General features: G+C 44.9%; 2 protein-coding genes across 3 annotated transcripts in view; one reads left to right on the forward strand and one right to left on the reverse strand.

Moving 5' to 3' along the window:
* Window positions 1-1,823: 1,823 nt before the first annotated feature.
* The window catches only part of LOC147453574 (plastid division protein PDV2-like), a 43,396-nt gene continuing 19,590 nt past the window's right edge, over window positions 1,824-25,629 (reverse strand). The window contains exon 3 of one of the 2 annotated variants that reach the window (XR_015188551.1): window positions 1,824-2,400. The gene's annotated coding sequence lies outside the window, so the exon portion shown is untranslated. Of the gene's footprint in view, window positions 2,401-2,519; window positions 3,042-25,629 lie in introns of those variants that run through there. The other variant, XR_015188552.1, reaches the window with a different exon arrangement.
* On the forward strand, window positions 6,050-6,532 carry LOC147453575 (uncharacterized). Its single transcript, XM_086516935.1, has one exon. The coding sequence runs from the start codon at window positions 6,050-6,052 to the stop codon at window positions 6,530-6,532; it is 483 nt and encodes a 160-aa protein (XP_086373061.1).

The following is a 25,629-nucleotide window of genomic DNA, read 5'->3' on the forward strand; positions in this document are numbered from 1 at the left end:
CAACTTTGTGAGAGAGAGTGACATCAAATCATTACTTAGCATCATGAACATTTTATACAAATCAAACCAATCCATTGAATATCTATCCTCATAGTGCATATATAGATAAGGCATCTATCCTCATAGTGCATATATAGATAAGGCATCTAACAACTTTGTGAGAGAGAGTGACATCAAATCATTACTTAGCATCATGAACATTTTATACAAATCAAACCAATCCATTGGATTAGCGATAAGCTAGTAGTCTTCAAGGGACAATATACGATGTCTCAATATACTTTGTCTAACACAAACCAATACTTACATCACTTTGCTTAAATTGTATTCCAAAATAGTGGTGCAAAATATCCAAGTCAAACTTCTAAAAAGAAGCATTCAAATTAGCCTTAAAATCCACAATGTGCTTCATGTACAACACTATGAGAGAATGTCATCATGAAAGCAATATAGGAAGTACACCATTCGTAGTCTTGACATCCAAAGTGCTTGTACTTGGACTATTCTAAAAATCATGTGTAGATTTAAACCATAAAGGGACACTGTCAACCTACACATTCTTTTTTCCTACCCTTTTTTAACATCCCAAGAGGCTACATTATCTACACTTTAGCATGCAAAAAAAACATTTGAATTCATATTTATGAGATGCCATGCACAAATCTATGAATGATAGACATAGGATAAATGGAGCAAAAGTATAATAACCTTTCTTTTAAGTAAGCATAACGTTTTCCCCAAGTTTTGTGATAGAGGATGCCATTCGGTATAGATTGCATCTTTTAAATCCACTTTGTACTAATGACCTTTTTTACAAGAGGAAAATCACACAAAGACCAATAATAGTATTGTATTCAATTTGTATAGTAGCCAATCATTATCAAAATTATGTGCATTAGCAAATAAAATACATTTCTTTTCATCAAGTAAACTCAAAATAACCAATGCAAAGCAATCTCAAGCATAAGAAACATGGTGAGAACCTAAACAATAGTATGACTAGAGACGAGTGCATTCAAGTCGAATACGGTTTGTACTAGCCACTCTTGACATATTTTTATCCTATTCATTTTCAATCATAACATACATTTGCATCAATAATACATTGATTTGTGAAATCATTAGAAACTTTCATAGGGCTAAATTCATGCCTCATAATGCCTTGCATGTGACTAACTACCACCTTTAAAAAGAGGCAACAATGTAACATACATGTTTTCATAGTGACCACCTATCTCTTTGAAACAAGAAAGCACGGGTCAACATCATCATCCACAAAAACTACATCTTGTCCAATCAAGGTATGGTTTGAATGTGGATGCTACAACTTGTAGTCCTGGACTTTCAATTGTAACCAGCCAAAAACACATTTCAAAGCATTAACACCCAATTTTACCCTGTTATTGCTAAGGGACTAAAGCATGAGCCAAACAATCAAAGGCACACAAATGAGCAACATAAGGTTTTGTGCCATGCCAAGATTCATACAAGGTGGTATATTGTGGAGCTTTAGTCTAGAACTTCTATTGAGTACATGTACAATGTAGGTGACTATCTCTAGCCAAAAATGTATAGGGAAAACTTGGTTTTCAATCATACATCATGCCAAATTCATAAGTGAACCATTTTTCCTCTTAGCAATACCATTTTGCTAAGGGGTATATGGCATTGTACATTTTTGTTTTATCCCATGGCTTGCCAAAAATGCATTAAAGTTTTTAGATGGGTGCCCACTATACTTTCATATACATTTTCCACCATAAACAAAATTTCTTTAAGCACATAAAGTTCCTGGAGTGGATAAACCCATGGCTTGTCAATGAGAAGCAAAAAGTACAAGTTGTTCCCAAAATGTGGAGTATTCACACAAGCGTCACTGTGGACAAGTTGCAATTTTCAAGTAGCCCACACAGGATTACCCTTTAGAAACTTAGAATGTTGCAAAACAACCATATCAAAGTTTCTACAAGTGTAGAAAATTGCAAATTTTAGATGATTAGAATGTGTGCCACAATTTTGCATTTTGAACAGCCTTTGAATCAAATGTAGATCATGAAGAATTCTTCTGCCATCCTCAAATTTCACCACAAGAATAAATGTGGTGAGCATAGATAAAGATAAAAGATTCTTTTAGATACATGGTGCATCCACAAGTGTGAAAGAGCTACCTGTTGCCAAAGTAAGCACAATTTTACCATGTTCCTTGATTGGATAGGAGGCACATTTGGCACACATGACATATCCCCATTAGAAACAGCCTCAAGAGAACATATCATGATGAGACGTAATGAACTTTATGGTTGTACTAGCAACATACCTTACACCTGAATTTATAGTCTTTGTTGTGCATGCATCATAAGTCCATAGAAGACAGATTGCATTGAACACCAATTTTATATCCTGCACAACATTAGCAAGATCTAAGTATTTGTAGTGGCCTTTCTCATGATCCTCTTAGCCTTAAGCTTCTGCAACTCTTGATGAGATGATTTCAACAACAATCAATCATGTCCATTGGCGCAAAAAACACCACCATAAATTAATTGAAAATGTGTCAAAGTTGTCGATTGAGTGCACATTACAGCTCACCACGCATAAGCCTATGTGGGATGTCCATTTTGCCAAATATGAGCCAATGGCGACCACTTCAAACTTTGCGAGGGGCGGGGACAAGTTCAAAGAGACGATGGATTCTTGATCACAAGAGAAGAACGCAACATGCATGTGAAATAGGAGATGAGTCACGAGGAGACAATGGTGTTTCCTCCATTGGTTCATGCATGCTAGCCCCACCATTCTCATGTGGAGAAGCACCATGTGATGCCATGACGTTGAGGTGGAGTAAGCCGCTTACATAAATAGGCAAAAGTAGAGCTAGAAAGAGAGATGGATTGCTTTGTAGGCCATCTCTACCTTGCCGCTTAAATAACCAGGCAAAAGTAGAGCTAGAAAGAGGGATGGATTGCTTTGTAGGCCATCTCTACCTTGCCGAGCTCGTCATGACTCGGGTCTTCCGGGCTCAAAATCAGCCAACCAAACACCTAGCATAATAATTGAACTCAATTAACGCTAATCTCTCTTTTATGTACATACTGAGAAGGCAAGTTAAATACATTCCCAATAAAATTCAAATGCACTCTCACCATCTCGCCATGTCCTCGAAGTGGCAGTCCCCAAGAAAACCATCATGCCATTCATGGTAACGGGGAGACCAAAGACACCAAGCAACCATGTGACAACTACTAGCATCAACTTCCGGTCCATACATAAAACAAAATGAAACAAAAGCTTACCATGAACTCCCACCACCGACTTGCATGTGTCCCCTTCTCTTGCTAGTAACGTACCATACCTACCGTGCAAAAAGGATATGACCTGTCGCAGGCTGTCGGACTCGACCATCGCGATCCCATGAGCTCTAGCTGTTTTTTGCACATTACCATGTCGAATGCACAAGCAAGAAGAAGCTCTGAAAGCAATCAATGTTATTCCCTAGATAGATCCTTCCTACACACATGACATGACACAAGCCATACACAAAGACAAACGTAGAGAGCGACATCCCGCTGACCTCCCAACCATAGAGCTAATACGGGCTCACCCCAGCCAGCAGGCTAGCCTCTACCACAAGGCTTGGTGTCCCATACCACCAAGCCCAAAGTGATACGGGTGTGCAAGTACAGCCGCCAAAGGCCGAGAGTCCAAGTGTGGTGTTCACACAAGGTAGCTCACTAATGAGCCTAGGGTCCTAATTACAGGATTCCTTAACCGCCTCAACTAAAGGGCCAGGTTCACACTTGGCCCAAAATAGCTGAGGCACCCATCCTGATTCAGGGGATGTAACAAACCTGGCAAGTGCTCTGGCTCAAGATTGTCTAAGCAGAGCATTGATCACTCTTCGTGTAAGGGGGCTTTTACTGGTTACTAAGCAAGATCAGTCTGCAAACCTTGGTTCAGTATTCAAAAAAGAGCTGAGTAAGCTAATACAGAGGCCAGCCTTCCCATATTCCCAGCGACCACTGTGCATGGTCCAACCAACCTCTTTAAGATGAATCCAAGACATGGATAGTCATCGATGTCAAAAGATAGCATGAAATCATACACCAATGAAAAGACCAAGCTACCAAAAAGCGCCAGCTCAGGAAGGTAAGAGCCCATAAAATGAGCCCGGCCCCCAACATCGAGAATGTGTCCTTAAGCTCTCCATGAGTTCCTGGACCCCACTTGTCTCAATGGGCTTAGCAATGCACAGGTGCTGCCGTGTCAAACTATCAAAATGCTCCATAGACGCACGGCAGAGGCTAGTCTAGAACCCCACCATGCCTAATCAGACGAGTTCACTCTCCATGCTGATGGCCCTGTTCATCTTGCACCCTGGGGGTCCATATCAAAGGCGATTGATCAATCTCGTTCCCGAGCCTGGTTGCCGGTGAGTAAATCCTTGATGTGAGGAAGACAAAACACAGTGCACACAGAAAATGAATGAAGAGACGCAGCATCCACCATGCATCTCTAAAAATTCATTTGTAGACAACTGCCAATAGCCATCATCCTGAGACATGCAATCAAGAAATGCTGAGCCCAAAAAATTTATTTCCAAGATACATTCCAGGGAAATATATCCCTGCCTAGCGACAAGAAGAACCTCTGCTCTGAACCTCCGACTCTAAGATACCCAAACCACCTTCAGAATAGGGTTAAACCAATATGTGACAAGCTATTTGCCATTGTGTTGTGCATGCCAACTAAGAAGATTTCACTGCAACTCGGAGAGAGCACCAATCTCTCTCTCTCTCTCTCTCTCTCTCTCTCTCTCTCTCTCTCTGTGTGTGGACAAGCTACTTCATGGCAAGGGTTCAGTTCAATTCAGTTCAGTTAGCTTGGGAAGTGATCTGGCACTTTTGTGAGTCTGTTCGCAGACCGTGCATGTCCAGACACTTAGAGTAGATGCATATCCTTTGGTTGCACACAGCATGACCATCAGATTTCCATCAGAACCCATCAGGAGCATTTTTACAGTGCATAGACCTATTTTCCCTATTTTTGACATTTTTCGCTTATTATTTTTAAGTGACTTTTGTTGGGAACTAGGTAGGGCAATTTAGCAAGTCCAGTACATAAGAAACCTAGCGTTAGCACTTTCTGGTAGAAGAGGCAACAGAAACACTTGTCCAACAGGCACCTTCTCAGCAAGACACCTAGCGTTTTTGCAACAGATGAACCCTAGCGTTTTCTGCATCAAATACTGCTAGCATTTTTCACCTACATCAGCCCCTGGCGTTTTGTATTGCAGATCAGCCCCGCATTAGCAGACGTAGTAGATCCATACCGTTTTTGCAACAGAGCCCAAATCAGCCCTAGCATTTTTGCATCAGCCTCATAAATCAGCGTTTTGCAAATTCACCGCGGTAGATCCAAGAAGAGCACCAGCGTTTTCAGTTTTCAGCACCTAGACAACCCAGAAGAAGAAGTCCCAAACCTCGCAGATCTCACCTTCCCGCAACAGATCCTCGCAGCACGGTCAGATCTATCGAAGTTTGCAGATTCAGCCCGGAAAACGCACATTTCAGCATCTGCATTTTCAGCCCGTCGTCGTTGCATCGTCGTCATTGACATAGTCACGATTCAGCAAATAAAGATTTGCAGATTTCAGCCATTAGCATTTTCAGATTTCAGCCCGTCTCGTCGTCGTCCTCATCGTGGTCGACATCGTCAGCAAGTCCAACATTGTAGAGATTTGTGCAATCAATAGTAGACCGCTCTCGTCATAGAGAGTGGGGCCTTCGGAGGAGGTTTTGACAACATTCTGGTGTCGTATTCTTCTCTCTCTATCTCTCAGTCTCAGTACCTTCATTCACAGTGTTTATCCACTTTGTTTGTGTCCATTGCACTCTGTCACTAAAGGAACGGAAGGCTCTCCCTTCCGTAAGTAAAAGGAACCCTTGAGCACAGTTCGGAGCACTCATCTTCAGCAAAGTTCAACATTCACTTCCGCTGCACCTCTCTCTCTCTCTAGCCTTGACCCACGAACTCCTCCTTCACAGCAAAGATGGTCAAGAAGGCCATCCACCGACTACAGCATAGCCGATCATCAGAGTATACAGGTCTACAGAGTGAGCACCTCATTTATGCAGCCACCACGATAGCCCCGTTGATCACACATGCATTCAACCGGGCTATAGGAGAGGGCCTCCCAGAGGAGTGGACCAGGCACACGATTGTGCCGATCCACAAGTCTGGAGACACCTTGGACCCAGGGCATTACAGGACTATCATGATTAGCCATAAAATGGCCAAACTATATGGGGCAATTCTTGAGGCGGAGCTTGGTTCTTACAGGGAGGCTGAGGGCCTGCAGGCTCCTGGCAAGGCAGGGTTCAAGCGAACCTTCTCCACTATCGACCACATCTTCGTTCTGCGCTGCCTCATTGAAGGGGCAAAGGTGCGGAAGAAGAGCCTTTACTACTGCTTTGTGGATTTCCGCAAAGCGTTTGACATAGTCCCACAGGAGAGCTCTTTCGACGACTTCTGAGTTTGGGGATACCTTTAGAGATGATGTGGGCCATCTATGCTCTCTATGAGAGAGTAACTGGGAGAGTTCGTTGTCCAAGCGGTATGTCAAAGTCTATTGCCAACACCATTGGTATTCAACAAGGATGCCCCGTCTCCCCAACTCTCTTCGGACTCTACATCCTACTAGCGGGAGGGGCAGGAGCAGACCTAGCAGGTACCACAGTCCACATTATGCTATATGCTGACGACATTGTACTGACTTCAGAGTCACCAGAGGGCCTACAAAGCCATCTAAGAGCTTTAGATGAGTTTTATACAGACAGGGGACTCACAATGAATCTTGGGAAAACCAAGATCATGATCTTCCACACCTCCAGAGCAATCCGATGGGCAACCACATTTACGGCAGCAAGAGGACCAATAGAGGTGGTCACCTCCTACATCTACCTAGGAGTCACATTCACTAGCAGACAGAGTCACGAGGACGTGGCAACTGTTAACCATGTCACGAGGACGTGGCAACTGCTAACCTTAGTTGTTGGTTTCTTTCCAATGATTTTTGTTTTATTTTTGAGACAATGTGAACGGTAGTTTCATCCGCACACGGGAAGTTGGTCGGCACTGGAACTCGTATAGTAAAAGGATGTCTAGGCTCAGTTCAAGATCATGTAGCCTGATGTAGATCCCCCCATCGCACTTAGCAAAGTTGGTGGATAATAGAAGTGAACTCAATAAAGGCACAATGCCAAGGTGGGGTCACCAAAGGAAAGTACCAGACAACTGGCTACATTGCATTTTTGGATGCAGTCCCAATGGGGATAGATGGTCAGATGACAGTGGGAGTTCAACGGAAGCATCCCCTAAAATTTAGGAAACTGCTATTTTAGACATAAAATCTGTTCGCATCATTACCTCCGAAATGACAAGGGGAACATTTTAGAACTCTGTAGCAAAGTCAATTGGGCAACCAGTCGGGAGATTTTTAAGCTGTTAGGTGCAGCGGAATGAATGTTGTATTTTCTCAAGATTAGTGATCTTTATTGCTCAAGGTTCCTTTTAGTTCTTAGGGAAGGAGAGAGCCTTCCGTCTTATGGAGAGTGCTATGATCACGAACAAAGTGAGTGGATATTGTGCGTGCAAGTGAATGAGACTGAGAGAAGGAGAGAGAAGAGATACGACACCCAAGAGGTTGTAAAACCCTCCTCCGAAGGCCCCACTCTAGTCGGCGAGAGTGGTCTACTTTGATTGCACAAAGGTGTACAATGCATATGCAATGGACTGATGCAATGGGACTATGCTGATGACGACGACGGTGATGACGACGACTTATGGCTGAAATCTGAGATCTTCTATTGGCTGAATTTCGTGGCTGTCTTGGTGGCTGAAAGTGACATGTTTCCTGCTGTTTTCATGGCTGAAAATGATCGAGTTGCCGGGGGGTCATGCTGATGACAAAACCCTAATGATCTGTACCTTTTTGACTGCGTTTAGGGCTGGTTTTGCACCTACTGAAAACGCTGCAAAGCTGAGTTATCCAAGGTGAGAAAAATGCTACAAATGCTGAGGTTCTGCTGGCTTCTCCTAGCGTTAGTGATTGCTGAAAAAAAACGCTGATCTTGCAAGGTCAAAAACGCCAGCATGGAAGGTGTGATGGCGATGCTGGGCTGTAAGGGGAGACGCCAAGGGGATGGAGATGGAACTTGATGCTGGGGATCTACTGTGGTAGAAAACGCCAAGGATGAGGGAAGGTTGGCGCTAGGGAGTCATGAGGGGGGGGTACTGCTAGAAGTTGCCTGTTGAGCGGGAAGCTCCTACTGCCTCTTCTGCCAATAACTGCTAACTTGGGTTTGCTTATATATTAACTTCGCAAAATTGCCCTACCTACTTTTGTTGGAAAGTCACTTAAAAATAATAAGCGAAAATAACCAAAAATAGGAAAATAGGCTAAATGCACTGGAAAATTCCCTTAACTGATGCTAATGGATTCTAATGGAAATTCCGATGATCATGCAGTGTGCAACCAGAGGATATGCATCTATGCTAAGTTACTGGGCATGCACGGTCTACGAATAGACTCACAAAAGTGCCAGATCACTGCTAATCTAAACTGACTTGACTGACGGGAACCCTACTATGGTGTAGCTTGTCCACGGACACATAGGGTTGGATGTGTCACGTGACATCCCCTCCTTTTCAAAGTGAAGTACTGGTACCGAACTGTATGGCGTCGAGGGAGATCGCCAACAGCATCGGGAATCCTGGAAGGGACTCTTCGCCGGACCACTCTGCTATGTGGGTCGAGCGGTACTTGAACTTCATAAAGGTCTGCAACGCTTGCTTCTTTGGGCCGCGCCGAAAGCGACACAAAGTCGTTTGAATCTCCTTTCTTGCATCAACTTCGTCTAGAGATCTGCTTCTTTCGTCTTCAAGAATCTCCATGGCTGAAAATTCTTGAAACCATCTCCAACACAAAACCATGAACATACCCATTCCATGTAAAGTGAAGGAAAAAAATCTTGTCTTCTCTAAAGACTGTGCATACAATGTAGATGAACAAATAGACGGAGTGACAACCCGTTTATCAAACACATGCAAACAATGAGGTCGAATCTTTTTTGTTTGATCGAAATCAATCAACTGTGGCAAATCACAATGGAAATGCCCATGCTTGGTGCTCATACTATCATGTGCTCTTTCGGGTATTGTGTCATGCCAAGGAAGAGACATGGAATGTGACTTCCTTACATACATACCTTTCAGCTTTTCATGAACAATCCGCATACATTCGTGCTCATCCATGAGAGAAACGTGCTCAACATACACTATGTCATGCCTAGGAAAAGGGATCACATAACGATGCTGACTAAAATACAGGAAACCTTCACGAATGAAACACTCGAACAATGCGTGCGTATCAATCATGCGAACACGTAATACTTCCTGTGAGGGCTCTTTGGACCAAGGCTCGAGAGCCAAGATCGCTTCTTCTTGAATCATCGAATCGTATTGTGGGGGTTCTTTGGACCTCGACTCGAAAGCCAAGATCGATCCTTCATGATTGATCGAATCTGCAACGAGGTTAGCTTCGCTAGAAAAAGCATCAACTAACACATCATCCTTGTGAACAATCACATCATCTTCATGCAATTCATCATGCTTGTGAGAAATCACATCTTGATCATGCAAATCATCATGCTCGTGAGAAATCACATCCTGATCATGTAAATCATCATGCTTGTCATTGTCATTGTCATTCAAATCATTATGCAAATCATTGGCATCCAAATCATCATGCTTATCATTGTCATTCAAATCATCATCAGAGTCTCCTTTTCCCGATCCTGTTGCATCTGTGCTTGCATTCGAGAAAAGAGTCGCAACATCTCTTGCCTTATTGCTTTGTTCTCGCGGTCAAATTCTGCTTGTCTTGCTTTGTTCTCTCGATCTTCTCTTGCTTTGGCTTCCAAGCGTGCTTGCTCGCTCTCACGCACTATGGCTGGCATTCTTTCTTGGTACTGGCACTCTATGGCTGCCATGTCTTCTTCATAGGCTTTTCTTTCTGCTTCTCGTTCGGCATCTCTTGCTTTGTCTTCTAACTTCTTGTCCATCATCCTCTTGTCGAGAGCCTCCATAGGAGTTAGTGCAATCCTTGTCGTGGATGGGGAAGGGGAAGGGTCGGAAAAACCTCCTGGTGGGGAAAATTCTTCTTTGCCTCTCTCATGCTCATCACCTCCAAGCGAAGTATCCATTCCGCTTCGAGTGATGATCATTCTGAAGTCGTGGGTTCTTGTGGGTTCTTGTGGGTCTTGGGTTCTTAAGTTCACGAGGAACTTGGGTTCTTGAGGGTCTGGAGGTTCTTGAGGTCTGATTCATGAGAATCTTGGGTTCTTGAGGATCTTGAGGTGCTTGAGGTGTTCTTTCGCTTGCAAATCGCGTTGGAGAAGGATCTTCTCTTCACCCGAGTTCTACTCCTTTCTGCGGGCGCACCCCTTGGCGGCCTTGCGCTCACACCAAGGTTGCTTTTTCCCACCTCAAGTCGATTGGCCGGCCGCTAAGTGCACGGTCCGCTCTCAATGAGTGAAAAGAGACACAGCGGGAGGCTAGACAAGCTCTTCTTTCTTGGGATTCCTGTCACTCTTCAACAAAACACGATTAGGAATCGCCACACCCAAGTAAACTTGGGATCGTGCAACCGCAACAAGCAAAAAAAATTCTTGTGGTTCTTGTGGTTCTTTCCTTGAGTAATGCAGAACACTTCCAAAGCTCTGATACCAATGTTAGGTGCAACGGAATGAATGTTGTATTTTCTCAAGATTAGTGATCTTTATTGCTCAAGGTTCCTTTTAGTTCTGAGGGAAGGAGAGAGCCCTCCGTCTTATGGAGAGTGCTATGATCACGAACAAAGTGAGTGGATATTGTGCGTGCAAGTGAATGAGATTGAGAGAAGGAGAGAGAAGAGATACATCATACGACACCCGAGAGGTTGTAAAACCCTCCTCCGAAGGCCCCACTCTCGTCGGCGAGAGTGGTCTACTTTGATTGCACAAAGGTGTACAATGCGTATGCAATGGACTGATGCAATGGGACTATGCTGATGACGACGACGGTGATGACAACGACTTATGGCTGAAATCTGAGATCTTCTACTGGCTGAATTTCGTGGCTGTCTTGGTGGCTGAAAGTGATTGGTTTCCTGCTGTTTTCATGGCTGAAAATGATCGAGTTTCCGGGGGGGTCATGCTGATGACAAAACGCTAATGATTTGTACCTTTTTGGTTGCGTTTAGGGCTGGTTTTGCACCTACTGAAAACGCTGCAAAGCTGAGTTATCCAAGCTGAGAAAAACGCTACAAATGCTGAGGTTCTGCTGGCTTCTCCTAGCGTTAGTGATTGCTGAAAAAAAACGCTGATCTTGCAGGGTCAAAAACGCCAACATGGAAGGTGTGATGGCGATGCTGGGCTGTATGGGGAGACGCCAAGGGGATGGAGATGGAACTTGATGCTGGGGATCTACTGTGGTAGAAAACGCCAAGGATGAGGGAAGGTTGGCGCTAGGGGGTCATGAGGGGGGGGTACTGCTGAGAAGTTGCCTGTTGAGCAGGAAGCTCCTGCTGCCTCTTCCGCCAATTACTGCTAACTTGGGTTTGCTTATATATTAACTTAACAAAATTGCCCTACCTACTTTTGTTGGAAAGTCACTTAAAAATAATAAGTGAAAATAACCAAAAATAGGAAAATAGGCTAAATGCACTGGAAAATTCCCCTATTGATGCTAATGGATTCTGATGGAAATTCCGATGATCATGCTATTTGCAACCGGAGGATATGCATCTATGCTAAGTGACTGGGCATGCACGGTCTACGAATAGACTCACAAAAGTGCCAGATCACTGCTAATCTAAACTGACTTGACTGACGGGAACCCTGCTATGGTGTAGCTTGTCCACAGACACATAAGGTTGGATGTGTCACGTGACATAAGCGGGAAACTGCTTGTAAATGTGCCAAGTGGCACCTTTTGGTGCACTTTCCTCATGCAAAAGGGCTAGCGTTCGATTTGTAGCTGGGAGACTCCTCATTTGCAAGCTGTACAGGTTAAGAGCTATTGACGGCAAGCTTTCCCTCTCATGTACAGTGTAGTGCAAGAAGTCATGTCTTGCACATCTTACACTGCTCTCTCTCTCCCCCTACGTGCAATAATGTGATACCCCTCAAGAGGGCTCTTCATTTTGACTCCTGTACAATTGTGTGGTCATATGCGTTTTTGTTCAGGCAAGAGGCTCTCTAAGCAGGAATAGGAGTAGCTAACTGCTGCTCCAGAAGCAGGCACCGGTGAGGGTGATAATCTCACCGTACAGGTGTGCTTTTAGCGCTGGTTATGCACTGAATTTGGACTGTTTTTCAGCCATACGGATGCCAGAACCATGGGGAGCAGTGCCCCACTGTTAGAGGATTGTAGGGGGCTGAAAACAGGGCAAAAACGAGAAAATACAGTGTGCTGAATTTACTGTTTTTGGGCAGAAAACAGAGGGTTTATGTCAGTAGAAGTGAGTTCCACCAAGGGAATTGGTTTCGGGCAAGTTTTGGGGATGTTATGCTGCCAAACTTTTGCCAAAACAGCTGGTATCTAGCTGGATACAGGTAAAGAATTCCGAGGACTCTTCTTTGTAATTTACCCTCCTAAAGAATAAAGAAGTACCGAAAGGGCCGCCAATTTTGGGGCCTACAAGTTGTCGGCGTCTGCTTGGAGCATTCTAGCTTCCAAGCCGTGTGTGTGCTTTAAGTGTTAATTCCCGTCGCGGGTTACCTTTGCAAGGTTCTCTCTGTGTGAAAATCTAAAAGTAAAGTAAAGAATTTTGGGTGAAAGCCAAAGTCTACCACCCTACGGGCCCGTTTCAGACAGGGGCTCTTCTCCATGGCACAAGCCGCCACTAACAAACTCACCAGTGGGCACGGATTGAGAGACCGCACATCTATATGATTTCTTGCCTGTTTCGAGGCAAGCACACAATGCCGCTAGACATCATCAGGGTAGAGCTTGGCACCTCCCCGCCCCCATGGTAGTGGAGGCACTCTTCCAGACTCTCTGGATGCTCCCGACCGACTTACACAGCGAGCATTTGAGTCAGCCATACAGATATCAGAGGCTGCACGCAACAGAGCATGGTACACACAGATTAGAGCATGGTTCGGAGCACACGGCCTTGACCTGGAGAGTTTGGCACCTTTCCAATATGACCCCGACTCCCCTCAGCTTTATCTCTCAAGTAGTGAGAGAAACATAGCGATTCGACAAAATCTCAGTGGCAGCTCTATATCAGACAGACTCCAATCACATCTCCCCTCTAGTGGAAGATGTCACACTACAAAGACCATGAAACCGGCCGGTAGGGCGGTAGACTTTGGCTTTCACTCGAAACTTTACTTTAAACTTTAGGACACACGAAAACTTGCAAATAAAACCTGTAACTAGAATTAACACTTCGAACACACACAGCTTGGAAGCTAGAGCGCTACCAAGCAGACATCGACAACATGTTGGTCCCAAACACTAGCGCCCCTTCCGGTATTTCTTTATTCTTATCAAAAAGGGAAGAAAACCTACGATTTCCTACAAGATGTTCTGCATAATCCGGGCTGAAAAAGACCTATTCTGGCCCGATTTCAGTAGCATAACTGCACTAGGAAACTTCACAAACAAAATTCCCATGCAATGGATGACTTTCCCGGCACATACAGGCACTTTCCCAAACCTGGCAAGAATCTGCAGCACGCTGAATTCTCTGTTTTCTGCCCCGAAAATACACCAGATTACATGTATAGCGGTCCCCTCGCTTCCCCAAACCTCCTCGAGGTATTAGGGACCGATTAGAGCCGAAACCCTAAACCTGCAAATTTACACGACAGGTTGTGATTTCCTGTTTTGGGCTCCGATTCGCGTGCCAATCGCATCCGTAGCAAGCCCTCGAGCTCCCGCACCTTTAGGGCTACTTGCCCCTTGAATCGCACGAGATTTCCCACGTGAAATCTCTCTAAATTCATGTAAGGTGCAACAGAAGTGAATGTTGAACTTTGCTCAAGATGAGTGCTCCGAACTGTGCTCAAGGTTCCTTTTACTTACGGAAGGGAGACCCTTCCGTTCCTTTAGTGAGAGAGTGCAATGGACAAAGACAAAGTGGTGAACACTGTGAATGAAGGTGCTAAGACTGAGAGATAGAGAGAGAAGAATACGACACCAGAATGTTGTCAAAACCCTCCTCCGAAGGCCCCACTCTCTATGGCGAGAGCGGTCTACTATTGATTGCACAAATCTCTACAATGCTTTGAACTTGCCAACGATGTCGACGACGATGAGGACGACGACGAGACGGGCTGAAGTCCGAAAATGCTAAGGGCTGAAATCTACAAATCTTTATCTACTGAATTCTGACTCTATGTCGATGACGATGCGACGACGCAGATGCTGAAATCTGCCTTTTCCGGGCTGCAACTGCAAACTACGTTGGATCTGACCGTGCGGCGAGGAACTGCTGCGGGAAGGTGAGATCTGTGAGGTTTGGGGGTTCTACTGCGGAGTCTTGATGTTGAAACTGAAAACGCTGATGCTTCTTGGGGTTCCGTCGCAGTGAATCTGCAAAACGCTAGGGTTGCTGCATGATCCAAAAACACTAGGGCTGAATCTGTCTTCTGTTGCAAAAACGCTAGGATTTTTGTTGTCTTGCTGCTGCCAGGGCTGATCTGCTGTGCAAAAACGCCAAGCTTGGGGATGGCTGAAAACACTAGGCTCAAAAAGCTAGGTCTGCTGATGGGGGAGGATCTTGCTGAGAAGGTGTCTGATGAACAGACGTTCCTGCTGCCTCTTCTGCTAGAGAATGCTAGCGCTAGGTTTCTTTATATACATGCTTAGGTAATTTTCCCTACCCAGTTCCAAACAAAAGTCACTTAAAAATAATAAGTGAAAAATGTCAAAAATAGGGCAAATAGGTCTATGCACTGTAAAAATGCTCCTCATGGGTTCTGATGGAAATCTGATGGTCATGTTGTGTGCAACCAGAGGATATGCATCTACTCTCAGTGCCTGGACATGCATGGTCTACGATCACTCACAAAAATGCAAGAACGCTTCCTAAGCTAGGCTGACTGAACTGAACTGAACCCATGTCATGAAGTAGCTTGTCCACGTACACATAGGGTCAGATGTGCACATGACAATTCACTTGTACCTGCAGGGGATTAGCAACTAGCTAATCCAAGGGAGAAGGCAAGCTTTCCATTAAAGCTGTGAAACCTGCACCCACTACTCACCCACACTCTGTAGTCACTTAATGAGTAAATTTAAGCTCCTCTCTCAAAAATGGACGCCCCCTCTTCTAGCTAGACTAGGAAACTGCATGAGAAGCCCCCAAGTGTCCGGCCATTTGAGACTTCAAATAAAGGGTCCTAAAAATTAAATAAAAATCAAGGGAAAGAAACCAACAACTAAGGTTAGTGGTTAACATATCCTCGTGACATACCCCCCTCTTGAAATCGCAAACGTCCTCGATTGCATGCCATATATACATGCCATTGATGATCTTGTGTTGTTAGCACCCTTTTATCATCGCTGCACCCTTTTATCATTGTTGTACCTGCAAGAAAGGTCATAACACATAGACACAAATGACTTAATGAGACCTTAATACTTTTTCATTTTCATCTATGATAGAAGTGAGCATAATACCTTTAACACTTGAGGAACGATGCATTTATCCATATTCTCAACATAACGGTCTGCTTCGAAAATTTGTCCTTTGTATGCAAAATGGGAGGAACCTTTTTGAAACCCTCAACAATCTCAAAAGGCGCCTTGCCTGTTGACGAATGCACCGTATTGTTGTACGCATACTCAAGCATAAGCAAATATTGTTCCTACTTGCCCTTATTATCTGACACATAACATTTCAGCAAATCCAAGACAGTAGAATTAGCTTCTTCTCACTGTCCATCAGTTTGTGTATGAAACGAAGACAAGAACTTAAGTGTAATGCCCATTTTCTCAAACAATCCCCTCCAAAACAAACTCGTCATGCGAGGATCACGATCACTAACAATCAACTATGGCATACCATGGTACCTAAAACACATTGTAGATGAACAATCGTGCCATCTGATCAGATTTTATCTTCTTCCTGACAGGAATGAAATGGGCCTATTTGCTAAACCTGCAGATAATGGTCCATATACCATCATTCCTTGTCAGCGTTCTTGGAAGATCAAAGATAAAATCCATAGTAATGCTTTCCCATGGCTTATCCCGAATCAACAGTGGCTGCAATAACCCTCGTGCCTTTTGCCTGTCAAACTTGAGCTTTTGGCAAATCACGCATGCTCGCACAAAGGCATCCACATGTCATGTGACACATCCCAACCCTATGTGTCCATGGACAAGCTACACCACAACAGGGTTCAATCAGATTAGATTAGCAGTGATCTGGCACTTTTGTGAGTCTATTCGTAGACCGTGCATGCCCAATCACTTAGCATAGATGCATATCCTCCGGTTGCACACAGCATGATCATCGGTATTCCCATCATAATCCATTCGCATCAGTTAGGGGAATTTTCCAGTGCATTTAGCCTATTTTCCTATTTATTGGGATTTTCACTTATTATTTTTAAGTGACTTTCCAACAAAAGTAGGTAGGGCAATTTTGCTAAGTTAATATATAAGCAAACCAAAGTTCACACTTTTTGGCAGAAGAGGCAACAGGAGCTTCCCGCTCAACAGGCAACTTCTCAGCAGTACCCCCTCAGCATCAAGATCCATCGCCGTCCATCTCCCATACCTGGCGTTTTCTTCACAGAAGCATTGTCTACAAGTTCCCACCCTTGGCGTTTTTACCCCTCTGCAGCAGCCCAAGCATTAGCGTTTTGGTCGCTAGCATCATCAGCATGTAGCCAGCGTTTTGACAAGGGAAATTCAGCAAGACAACAGCCAGTCCCAGCGTTTGTTTCCAGCAACACTAACGCTAGGAAAACAGCAAAACCTCAGCAGTTTGCAGCGTTTTCAGCAGGTGCTTTCAGCCCTAAAAACGCAGCCAAGAAAATACAGCAGATCAGCGTTTTGTGTCTTCAACAAGATCCCCGACAAAGCCTTCAAAATCAGCCCTTAAAACATGCAAGAAAACAGTCATTTTCAGCCTTGAAACAGTCCAAGAAATTCAGCATCAAGAAGATCCAGATTTCAGCCCAAGTCGCCGTCGTCATCACCATCATTGTCATCGGCATAGTCCCATTGCATCAGTCCACTGCACTTGCATTGTACGCATTCGTGCAATCAAGTAGACCACTCTCGCCGACGAGAGTGGGCCTTCGGAGGAGGGTTTTACAACCTCTCGGTGTCGTATCTCTTCTCTCTCCTTCTCTCAGTCTCATTCACTTGCACGCACAATATCCACTCACTTTGTTCGTGACCACAGCACTCTCCATAAGAACAGAAAGCTCTTTCTTTCCCTAAGAACTAAAAGGAACCTTGAGCAATAAAGATCACTAATTCTGAGAAAATACAACATTCATTCCGTTGCCCCTAACATTGGTATCACAGCTTTGGAAGTGTTCTGGGAAGAACCACAAGAACCACAAGAATTTTTTTTGCTTGTTGCGATCGCACGAACCCAAGGGTGTGAGCGCAAGGCCGCCAAGGGGTGCACCCGCAGAAAGGAGTAGAACTCGGGTGAAGAGAAGATCCTTCTTCAACGCGGTTTGCAAGCGAAAGAAAACCTCAAGAACCCTAGATTCTCACAAATCAAGGACCTCAAGAACCTCAAGACCCTCAAGAACCCAAGTTCCTCGCGAACTTCAGAACCCAAGATTATAGTGCATGGTCGTCACCCGAAGCGGAATGGATACTTCGCATACAGGTGATGAGCATGAGAGAGGCGGCGAAGATTTTTCCCCACCAGGAGACTTTTTCGACCCTCCTCCTTCGCCATCTACACCACGAGTTGGACTCACTCCTATGGAGATGATGGTCAAGTCGATGTTGGACATGATGACACAACAACAAGAAACGAATCGAGTTGCATTGGCACAACTCGCAAGCAAAGCAGAAGCACAAGAAGCCAAGGACCGCGAGCGCGATGAAAATCGCCTTGCTCAAGAGCGTGAGCGCATTGTTCTTGCCGCAAAACAAGAGGAAAATCGACTTGCTTTCGAACGCGAGGCTCAAAGGGAGATTTGTCACCATGAGTTTATTTCCCACATCAGTTAGTGAAAATAATGCTACACGAACACATTCCAGGCGTCCCCGGGTGCAGAATGCGGCACAGATGCAATGCAGACACAGACTCCTCGCAGGAAAGCATCTGCCCTCCCGCGAATGTTCCTGCTTTTCGTAAAAACCTTCATTGAACCCATCTTTGTTCTTGTGCTTGCGTTCTTACGCATATTTTCTTACTCAATTCGGATTTCCTCCTTAGCCTACGGAATACCCCCTTACTGATGCACCCGTCACCCATCATGTGACGCATCAAGGGCACTCGTAACCCGGCCCTTTCCACCGAACTTACGGAAACTCCTTCGCGATGTTTACCGTCACCCATCAAGTGACACATCAGAGTTGTCCATTCTTGATGGCACTTCTTATAGCTACAATCTTTTAACAGTTCTTAGTGTACACAATAAAATATCCTAAAAAGAAATTAATCATTAAAAGAAAAAGAATAGTTCAATTAGCAACATGGTTTCAGGAATTTTCAACCATGGAGATTCTTGAAGACGAAAGAAGCAGAACCCTAGACGAAGTTGAAGCAAGAAAGGAGATTCAGAAGACTTTGTGTCGCTTTCGGCGCGGCCCAAAGAAGCAAGCATTGCAGACCTTTATGAAGTTCAAGTATCGCTCGACCCACACAGCAGAGTGGGCCGGCGAAGAGTCCCTTCCAGGATTCCGGATGCTGTTGGCGATCTCGCTCGACGCCATACAGTTCGGTACCAGTACCTCACTTTGAAAAGGAGGGGATGTCACGTGTCACATCCCAACCATATGTGTCCGTAGACGAGCTACACCACAGCAGGGTTCAGTCAGTTTAGATTAGCAGTGATCTGGCACTTTTGTGAGTCTATTCGTAGACCGTGGATGCCCAGTCACTTAGCATAGATGCATATCCTCCGGTTGCACACAATATGATCATCTGAATTCCCATCATAATCCATTCGCATCAGTTAGGGGAATTTTCCAGTGCATTTAGCCTATTTTCCTATTTATTGGGATTTTTTATTATTTTTAAGTGACTTTCCAACAAAAGTAGGTAGGGCAGTTTTGCTAAGTTAATATATAAGCAAACCAAAGTTCACACTTTCTGGCAGAAGAGGCAGCAGGAGCTTCCCGCTCAACAGGCAACTTCTCAACAGTACCCCCTCAGCATCAAGATCCATCGCCGTCCATCTCCCATACCTGGCGTTTTCTTCACAGAGGCATCGTCTACAAGTTCCCACCCTTGGCGTTTTTACCCCTCTGCAGCAGCCCAAGCATTAGCGTTTTGGTTGCTAGCATCATCAGCATGTAGCCAGCGTTTTGACAAGGGAAATTCAGCAAGACAACAGCCAGTCCCAGCGTTTGTTTCCAGCAACACTAACGCTAGGAAAACAGCAAAACCTCAGCAGTTTGCAGCGTTTTCAGCAGGTGCTTTCAGCCCTAAAAATGCAGCCAAGAAAATACAGCAGATCAGCGTTTTGTGTCTTCAGCAAGATCCCCGACAAAGCCTTCAAAATCAGCCCTTAAAACATGCAAGAAAACAGTCATTTTCAGCCTTGAAACAGTCCAAGAAATTCAGCATCAAGAAGATCCCACATTTCAGCCCAAGTCGCCGTCATCATCACCGTCGTCGTCTCATCGGCATAGTCCCATTGCATCAGTCCACTGCATTTGCAATGTACGCATTTGTGCAATCAAGTAGACCACTCTCGCCGACGAGAGTGGGCCTTCGGAGGAGGGTTTTACAACCTCTCCGTGTCGTATCTCTTCTCTCTCCTTCTCTCGGTCTCATTCACTTGCACGCACAATATCCACTCACTTTGTTCGTGACCACAGTACTCTCCATAAGAACGGAAAGCTCTCTCTTTCCCTAAGAACTAAAAGGAACCTTGAGCAATAAAGATCACTAATTCTGAGAAAATACAGCATTCATTCCGCTGCACCTAACACCACATCTCTCCTCAAAGTAGGCCAATAAAAGAATATCTCTACCGCTTTAATTGTCGCATCAATACCACGATGCCCTGTATACTGTGGGACATGACTTTCTACCATGACCTTATGTCGCAATGGCCTAGTGACACATACTCTACCATGCATCATCATAAAATCATCCTTGAGGAGGTAGTGCCCAATACGTCGTCCATCTTGCAACTATTAAAAAATCCTTGCGAAGTCTTCATTTGTAGCATATTGTTCCTTCATGTCATCAAGCTCATGATGATAAGAAATTGACACAGCTAAAATTTGTGGCTTTCTTGATAACGCATCAGTCACAACATTCTTCTTGCCTTCCACATACATAATCTGGAAGTGGAACATAGAAAGAATGTTTGCCCATCACATATGCTTTTCGGGTAACTTTGATTGTGTCAAGAAGCATCGCAAGGTCTTATGATATGTCTGGACAACAAAATCGGCACCTAAGAGGTAGTGCTTCCAACTAGAATCACTTGCGCCACGTGGACATGCTTCTCCCATGGCCTAGCATCAGTCATAGTGTCACCAGCGTGTGACTACTATCTATCCTTTTTGTTGATTTCTTTCTTATTATCTATTTACTTTCACTTTTTGGAAACACCCCTCGGGAAATCTAACTGCCCTGCATTGCATAGCTAGTGTGGAACTGTCCAGAGAGAGTCCAGGCCTGAGGGCAAGAGAGCACTAAGGTTGGACAAGGACTATGGTTAGCCAAGTGGGGTCATTGACTAGCCAAAGTGGAATCCTTTGCTACAGAGGCTACATTTCAGTTTTGGATGTGGCCGCAGTGTACAAAGAGGGTCGGATGACCTAGAAAGATACAATGGCAGCATCTCCTAAAATTTAGGGAACTGCTATTTTGGGACTTGAAAATGTGTTGGCGTCATTACCTCCGGAATGACAAGGGGAACATTTTCTTACTCTGCCGTGAATTCAACTGGGCAACCGGTTGGGATATTTTTAGACGGCAACCCCGAAACGGGAAAATGCTTATAAATGTGCCAAGTGGCACCTTCTGGTGCACTTGCCTCATGCAACAAGAAGTGGCGCTGAATTTAGGAGGGGGAGAGCCTCATTTTCAGTTTTTGTCACAGGTTAAGAGCTATGGAGTGCTTGCTTTCCCTCTTATGTACAGTGCGGTGCCAGGAGTGATGCCCTGCACGCTACGCACTGCCCTCTCTCTCCCCTTTGGCAGTATGTTATGCCCCTCTGGTGGGCTCTTCATTTGACCAATGTACAGTTGTGTGGGTTCATGCGCGATTGCCGAGGCAAGAGCCTCTTGCACAGGTACTGGATTAGCTAGCGGCTAATCCCCCCGCAGGTACAGGTGAATTCGGAGAGGTTTCACGCCAGAAATCTCGTCCGATTCAAAGGGCAAGTAGCCCTACAGGTGCGGGAGCTCGAGGACTTGCTAAGGATGCGACCGTCACGCGAAACGGAGCCCGAAACAGTGAATTACAGCCTGCTGTGTATTTTTGCAGGTTTAGGGTTTTGGCCCTAAACGGACCCTAATACTCCCAGGAGGTTCGGGGACGCAAGGGGACCGCTGTACAGGTGATCTGGCGCATTTTCAGGGCTGAAAACAGAGAATTCAGCGTGCTGCAGATTCTCGCCAGGTTTTGCAAAGTGCCCGTATGCATCGGGAAAGTCGGCCAATGCGTGGGAATACTGACCGTGAAGGGTTCTAGTACAGTTATGCTGCCGAAATCGGGCTGGAACAGTGGAAATTCAGCCGAGTTTGTGCGGGGCAGCTTGTAGGGAACCACAGCGTTTATTCCCTCTTTTGAACAGTAAAGAAATACCATAAGGGGCGCCTAAGTTAGGGGCCAATCTGGTGTCCGTCTACTCATACAGGTGCAATCTAGCAGCCTGTATCCCTCTCCCCTTTGTTGTGTCTTGAAAGTACAGGTAAAATAGAGGACTAATAATGGGTGAAAGCTAAATCAAGGTTTGAAGTAAAGTCTACCGCCCTTTTTGGATTGAACAGGCCGGTTTCATGGTTCCATCGACGGGATTAAATCACTTTTTCCCATAGAAGTGAGCCTTGGTCAGTTTTGGTCTTGAGGACACAGGGGATCATAGACCAGACACAGGGAATTGCAATTATGGCTGACAGACTAGATGATGTGACTGAAGAGGTTTCCTCTTCACAGGGTCAACAGACACATGAAGTGGGTGAGTCCTCAAGACCACCACAGACTGATGACGATATATTCAGGACCTAGTTGGCTACTGCTGTGGCTATGTTCACACAAGTAATGCAGAATCCAAAGTTTTTAGCCTTTCTGCAACCTCCTCTTCCGTCTCAGCAAGTTGGGTCACTGGATCATATTCAAAAGCCTGTTAAGGCTCGAGCACAGGTGATTCATACTGCACAGTCAATGGAAACACCTGTACACTTGACGGAGAACATGCAGTCTCCACAACCTATGCCTAAGGTGCAAGAACAGGTGGCTGAGATTCCAGTCTTTCAGGCTGTACCAGTTCAACCCGCCACCTTTCAGCAGCCTATAGCTGGTTCTAATGGGCAGGGAAGCAACTTACAGGCTATGCAACAGGTCTTCCCACCACCTTCAGTGCACCCTGGCTATTTTGGAGGTGGATCGGTATTCCAGAGCATGGCTGGTCATGCACCTGGAAATCAGTTTTATAAGCCAGGAACAGTGTTTGGGGGTGCTCAAACGATGATGCCTAACCCCATGTACAGTGTCATGGGTATGCAACCAGGGTTTCAGAGCACTCAGGGCCAATTTGGGATGCCCCAGGCAAATTTTGGTATGGCTGGAATTACAAATCAGCAGCCAAATATGGCATTTCCAGGTCAAGTTAATAGCGGCCAAGGAACACAGATGAACCCTAATAGTGTTCCCATGTTTCAGTCACTTCCATATGACAATTTAACGCCGCTGGAGAGGCCAACTCCGTACAAAGAAGGTGGCAAAGGTGTGTCATTCACGACCTTTACAGGGTTTGATGACAGGAAGAAGGCTCTCTCATTCCTCCAGCAGTTTGACAAGGCCTATGCAGGGGGAAAGAAGGTGGCAAAGGTGTGTCATTCACGACCTTTACAGGGTTTGATGACAGGAAGAAGGCTCTCTCATTCCTCCAGCAGTTTGACAAGGCCTATGCAGGGGGAAACTTTACAGAGGCTTCAAAGGTCCGCAAGGCAGCCACTTTCTTGACAGGGAATGCGGGACAATGGTGGACAACTTTATTGCTTCAAGGGCAAGCTCCGTCCACATGGATTTACTTCAAGCAGATTTTTGCAGCAACATGGTTATCTGATGACTTTGAAGCAGATGTCATGACAGAATGGCACCAGCTAAATGCTGCCACTTGCAGAAATCTGGATGATTACAATCGGAAGTTTTGGAAAGCTCTACTTCCAATAACTTCCTATAGGTTTGTGCCATTGACAGAACAGATTGAAAAATACTGTTGTGGCCTACCCAAAGGATTGAGAAAATACTGCACGAAGACAAAAGTCACTACTTTGACGCAGCTCATCGAGGTAGCAAACACTGGCAATGGTTTGCTCAAGGGAGAAGATTGTGAATTTAACACTGGCGTCAAGGCAGGATCAGGCAAGAAAAATTCAGCCAAGAAGCACGTTCCCAATGAGGCTCCTAAAGGGACTCAGGAGTCAGCCAACGCAAGGAAAGACAAAGCTATGGCTGAATCAGAAAAAGGACCAGCAAAGAAATGGAAAAGACGTTTTCCTCGCAAGTCAGAAGAGCAAAAGAAGGTCCTGAGGACAGAGAACAAATGCTTTATATGTGAGCAGCCTGGCCACATTGCTTACAATTGTCCTACAAAGAAAAGGCCAGCTGATTCTGATGACAAGGAAGACAAGAAAGGAAAGAAGCCCATGGCTGGTCTAGTGCCAGATATGGTGGGCGACAAGCCAAATTCAGATGCAAGTAAGCTTTGCAGAGCATGGGGAAAGGTCAGGGATCAAACAGTGCTTATCTACTTTGATCCAGGTGCCAAAGCCAACTTCATTTCCCGAGAATTGGCTTCAAAGTTGGGAATCAGACCTAAAGAGATGGGGTATACAGCAGAGGCAGGTTTGGCATGTCCTGGCCATACAGAGGCTGTGACACCCATCATTGGAAAGTTGCGTCTACATATCCAGTCCTATGTAGATGCTGAAGAATTTTACATCATGCCACTGGACGGATGTGATGTGTTGTTAGGTATTCCTTGGTTGTTTCGTGTACAGGGAATCATGGATGCCTACAACAAAAAGATCACTGTACAGAGCAGGGGAAAGACTCACATTCTGGATGTAAAGCTTAAAGGGGAGTCTATTCCTACTGTATTAGCTTCTGCTATTACTTCTGTAATGAAAAAGCATCTTTCTGCGTACTTGGTTTTTGCACGTGAAGTGTCAGATTGTGATGAATCAAATTTATCTGTGCTAGATAAAGAAAGGTCAATGTTTTTACAACAGTATAGTGACTGTTTCTCCGATTCATTACCATCTCAATTACCGCCAGAGAGACCCGAGGACCATGCGATAGATTTGGTGCCAGGCAGTAGCCACCAAAACAAGCCTCCGTACAGGGTTAGTGCGGCTCAGCAGAAAGAGATAATGGGCCAAGTACAGGAGTTGTTAGAAAAGGGGCTGATTCAGCCCAGTTCATCTCCATTCTGTTCTCCAGTGTTGTTGGTGCAGAAAAAGGATGGCTCATGGCGTATGTGCATCGACTACCGTGCACTGAACAAGAATACCATCAAGAATAGGTTCCCTATACCTAGAATTGATGATATTATGGAAAAATTAGAAGGAGCAGCTATGTTTAGCAGGATAGATCTAAAGAGTGGGTACCATCAGATCCGCATTAGATTAGAGGATGTGCACAAGACTGCTTTTAGAACGACGTTTGGCCTTTACGAATTTTTAGTGATGCCCTTTGGTCTCACAAATGCTCCTGCTACGTTCAATAGGATGATGGACAGAATTTTCCGTCCACACCAACAGTTTGTTGGTACATTCTTTGATGACATGATAGTCTACTCAAAGAATGAAGAGGAGCATAGGCATCACTTGGCCATTGTGTTCAAAGAGCTACGCAGTCATAGGTTGCTCATCAATGCAAAGAAAAGTGAGTTTTTTCTGGAAGAGATTCACTTTCTGGGACACATTGTCTCAAAGGATGGTGTCAGAATGGATCCTGCAAAAGTTGAAGCGATCAAGTCATGGCCAAATTTGAAGACGGTGCATGATGTCCGAAGCTTTTTGGGACTATGCTCCTATTACAGAAGGTTTATCCGAAATTTCGCTGAGATTGCTTCACCTTTACATGCTCTTCAAAAGAAGCTTTTTGGGACTATGCTCCTATTACAGAAGGTTTATCCGAAATTTCGCTGAGATTGCTTCACCTTTACATGCTCTTCAAAAGA

Source organism: Adiantum capillus-veneris, chromosome 7 (genome assembly GCF_014529385.1).
Source record: "Adiantum capillus-veneris isolate H3 chromosome 7, ASM1452938v2, whole genome shotgun sequence".
NCBI lineage: Eukaryota > Viridiplantae > Streptophyta > Polypodiopsida > Polypodiales > Pteridaceae > Adiantum > Adiantum capillus-veneris.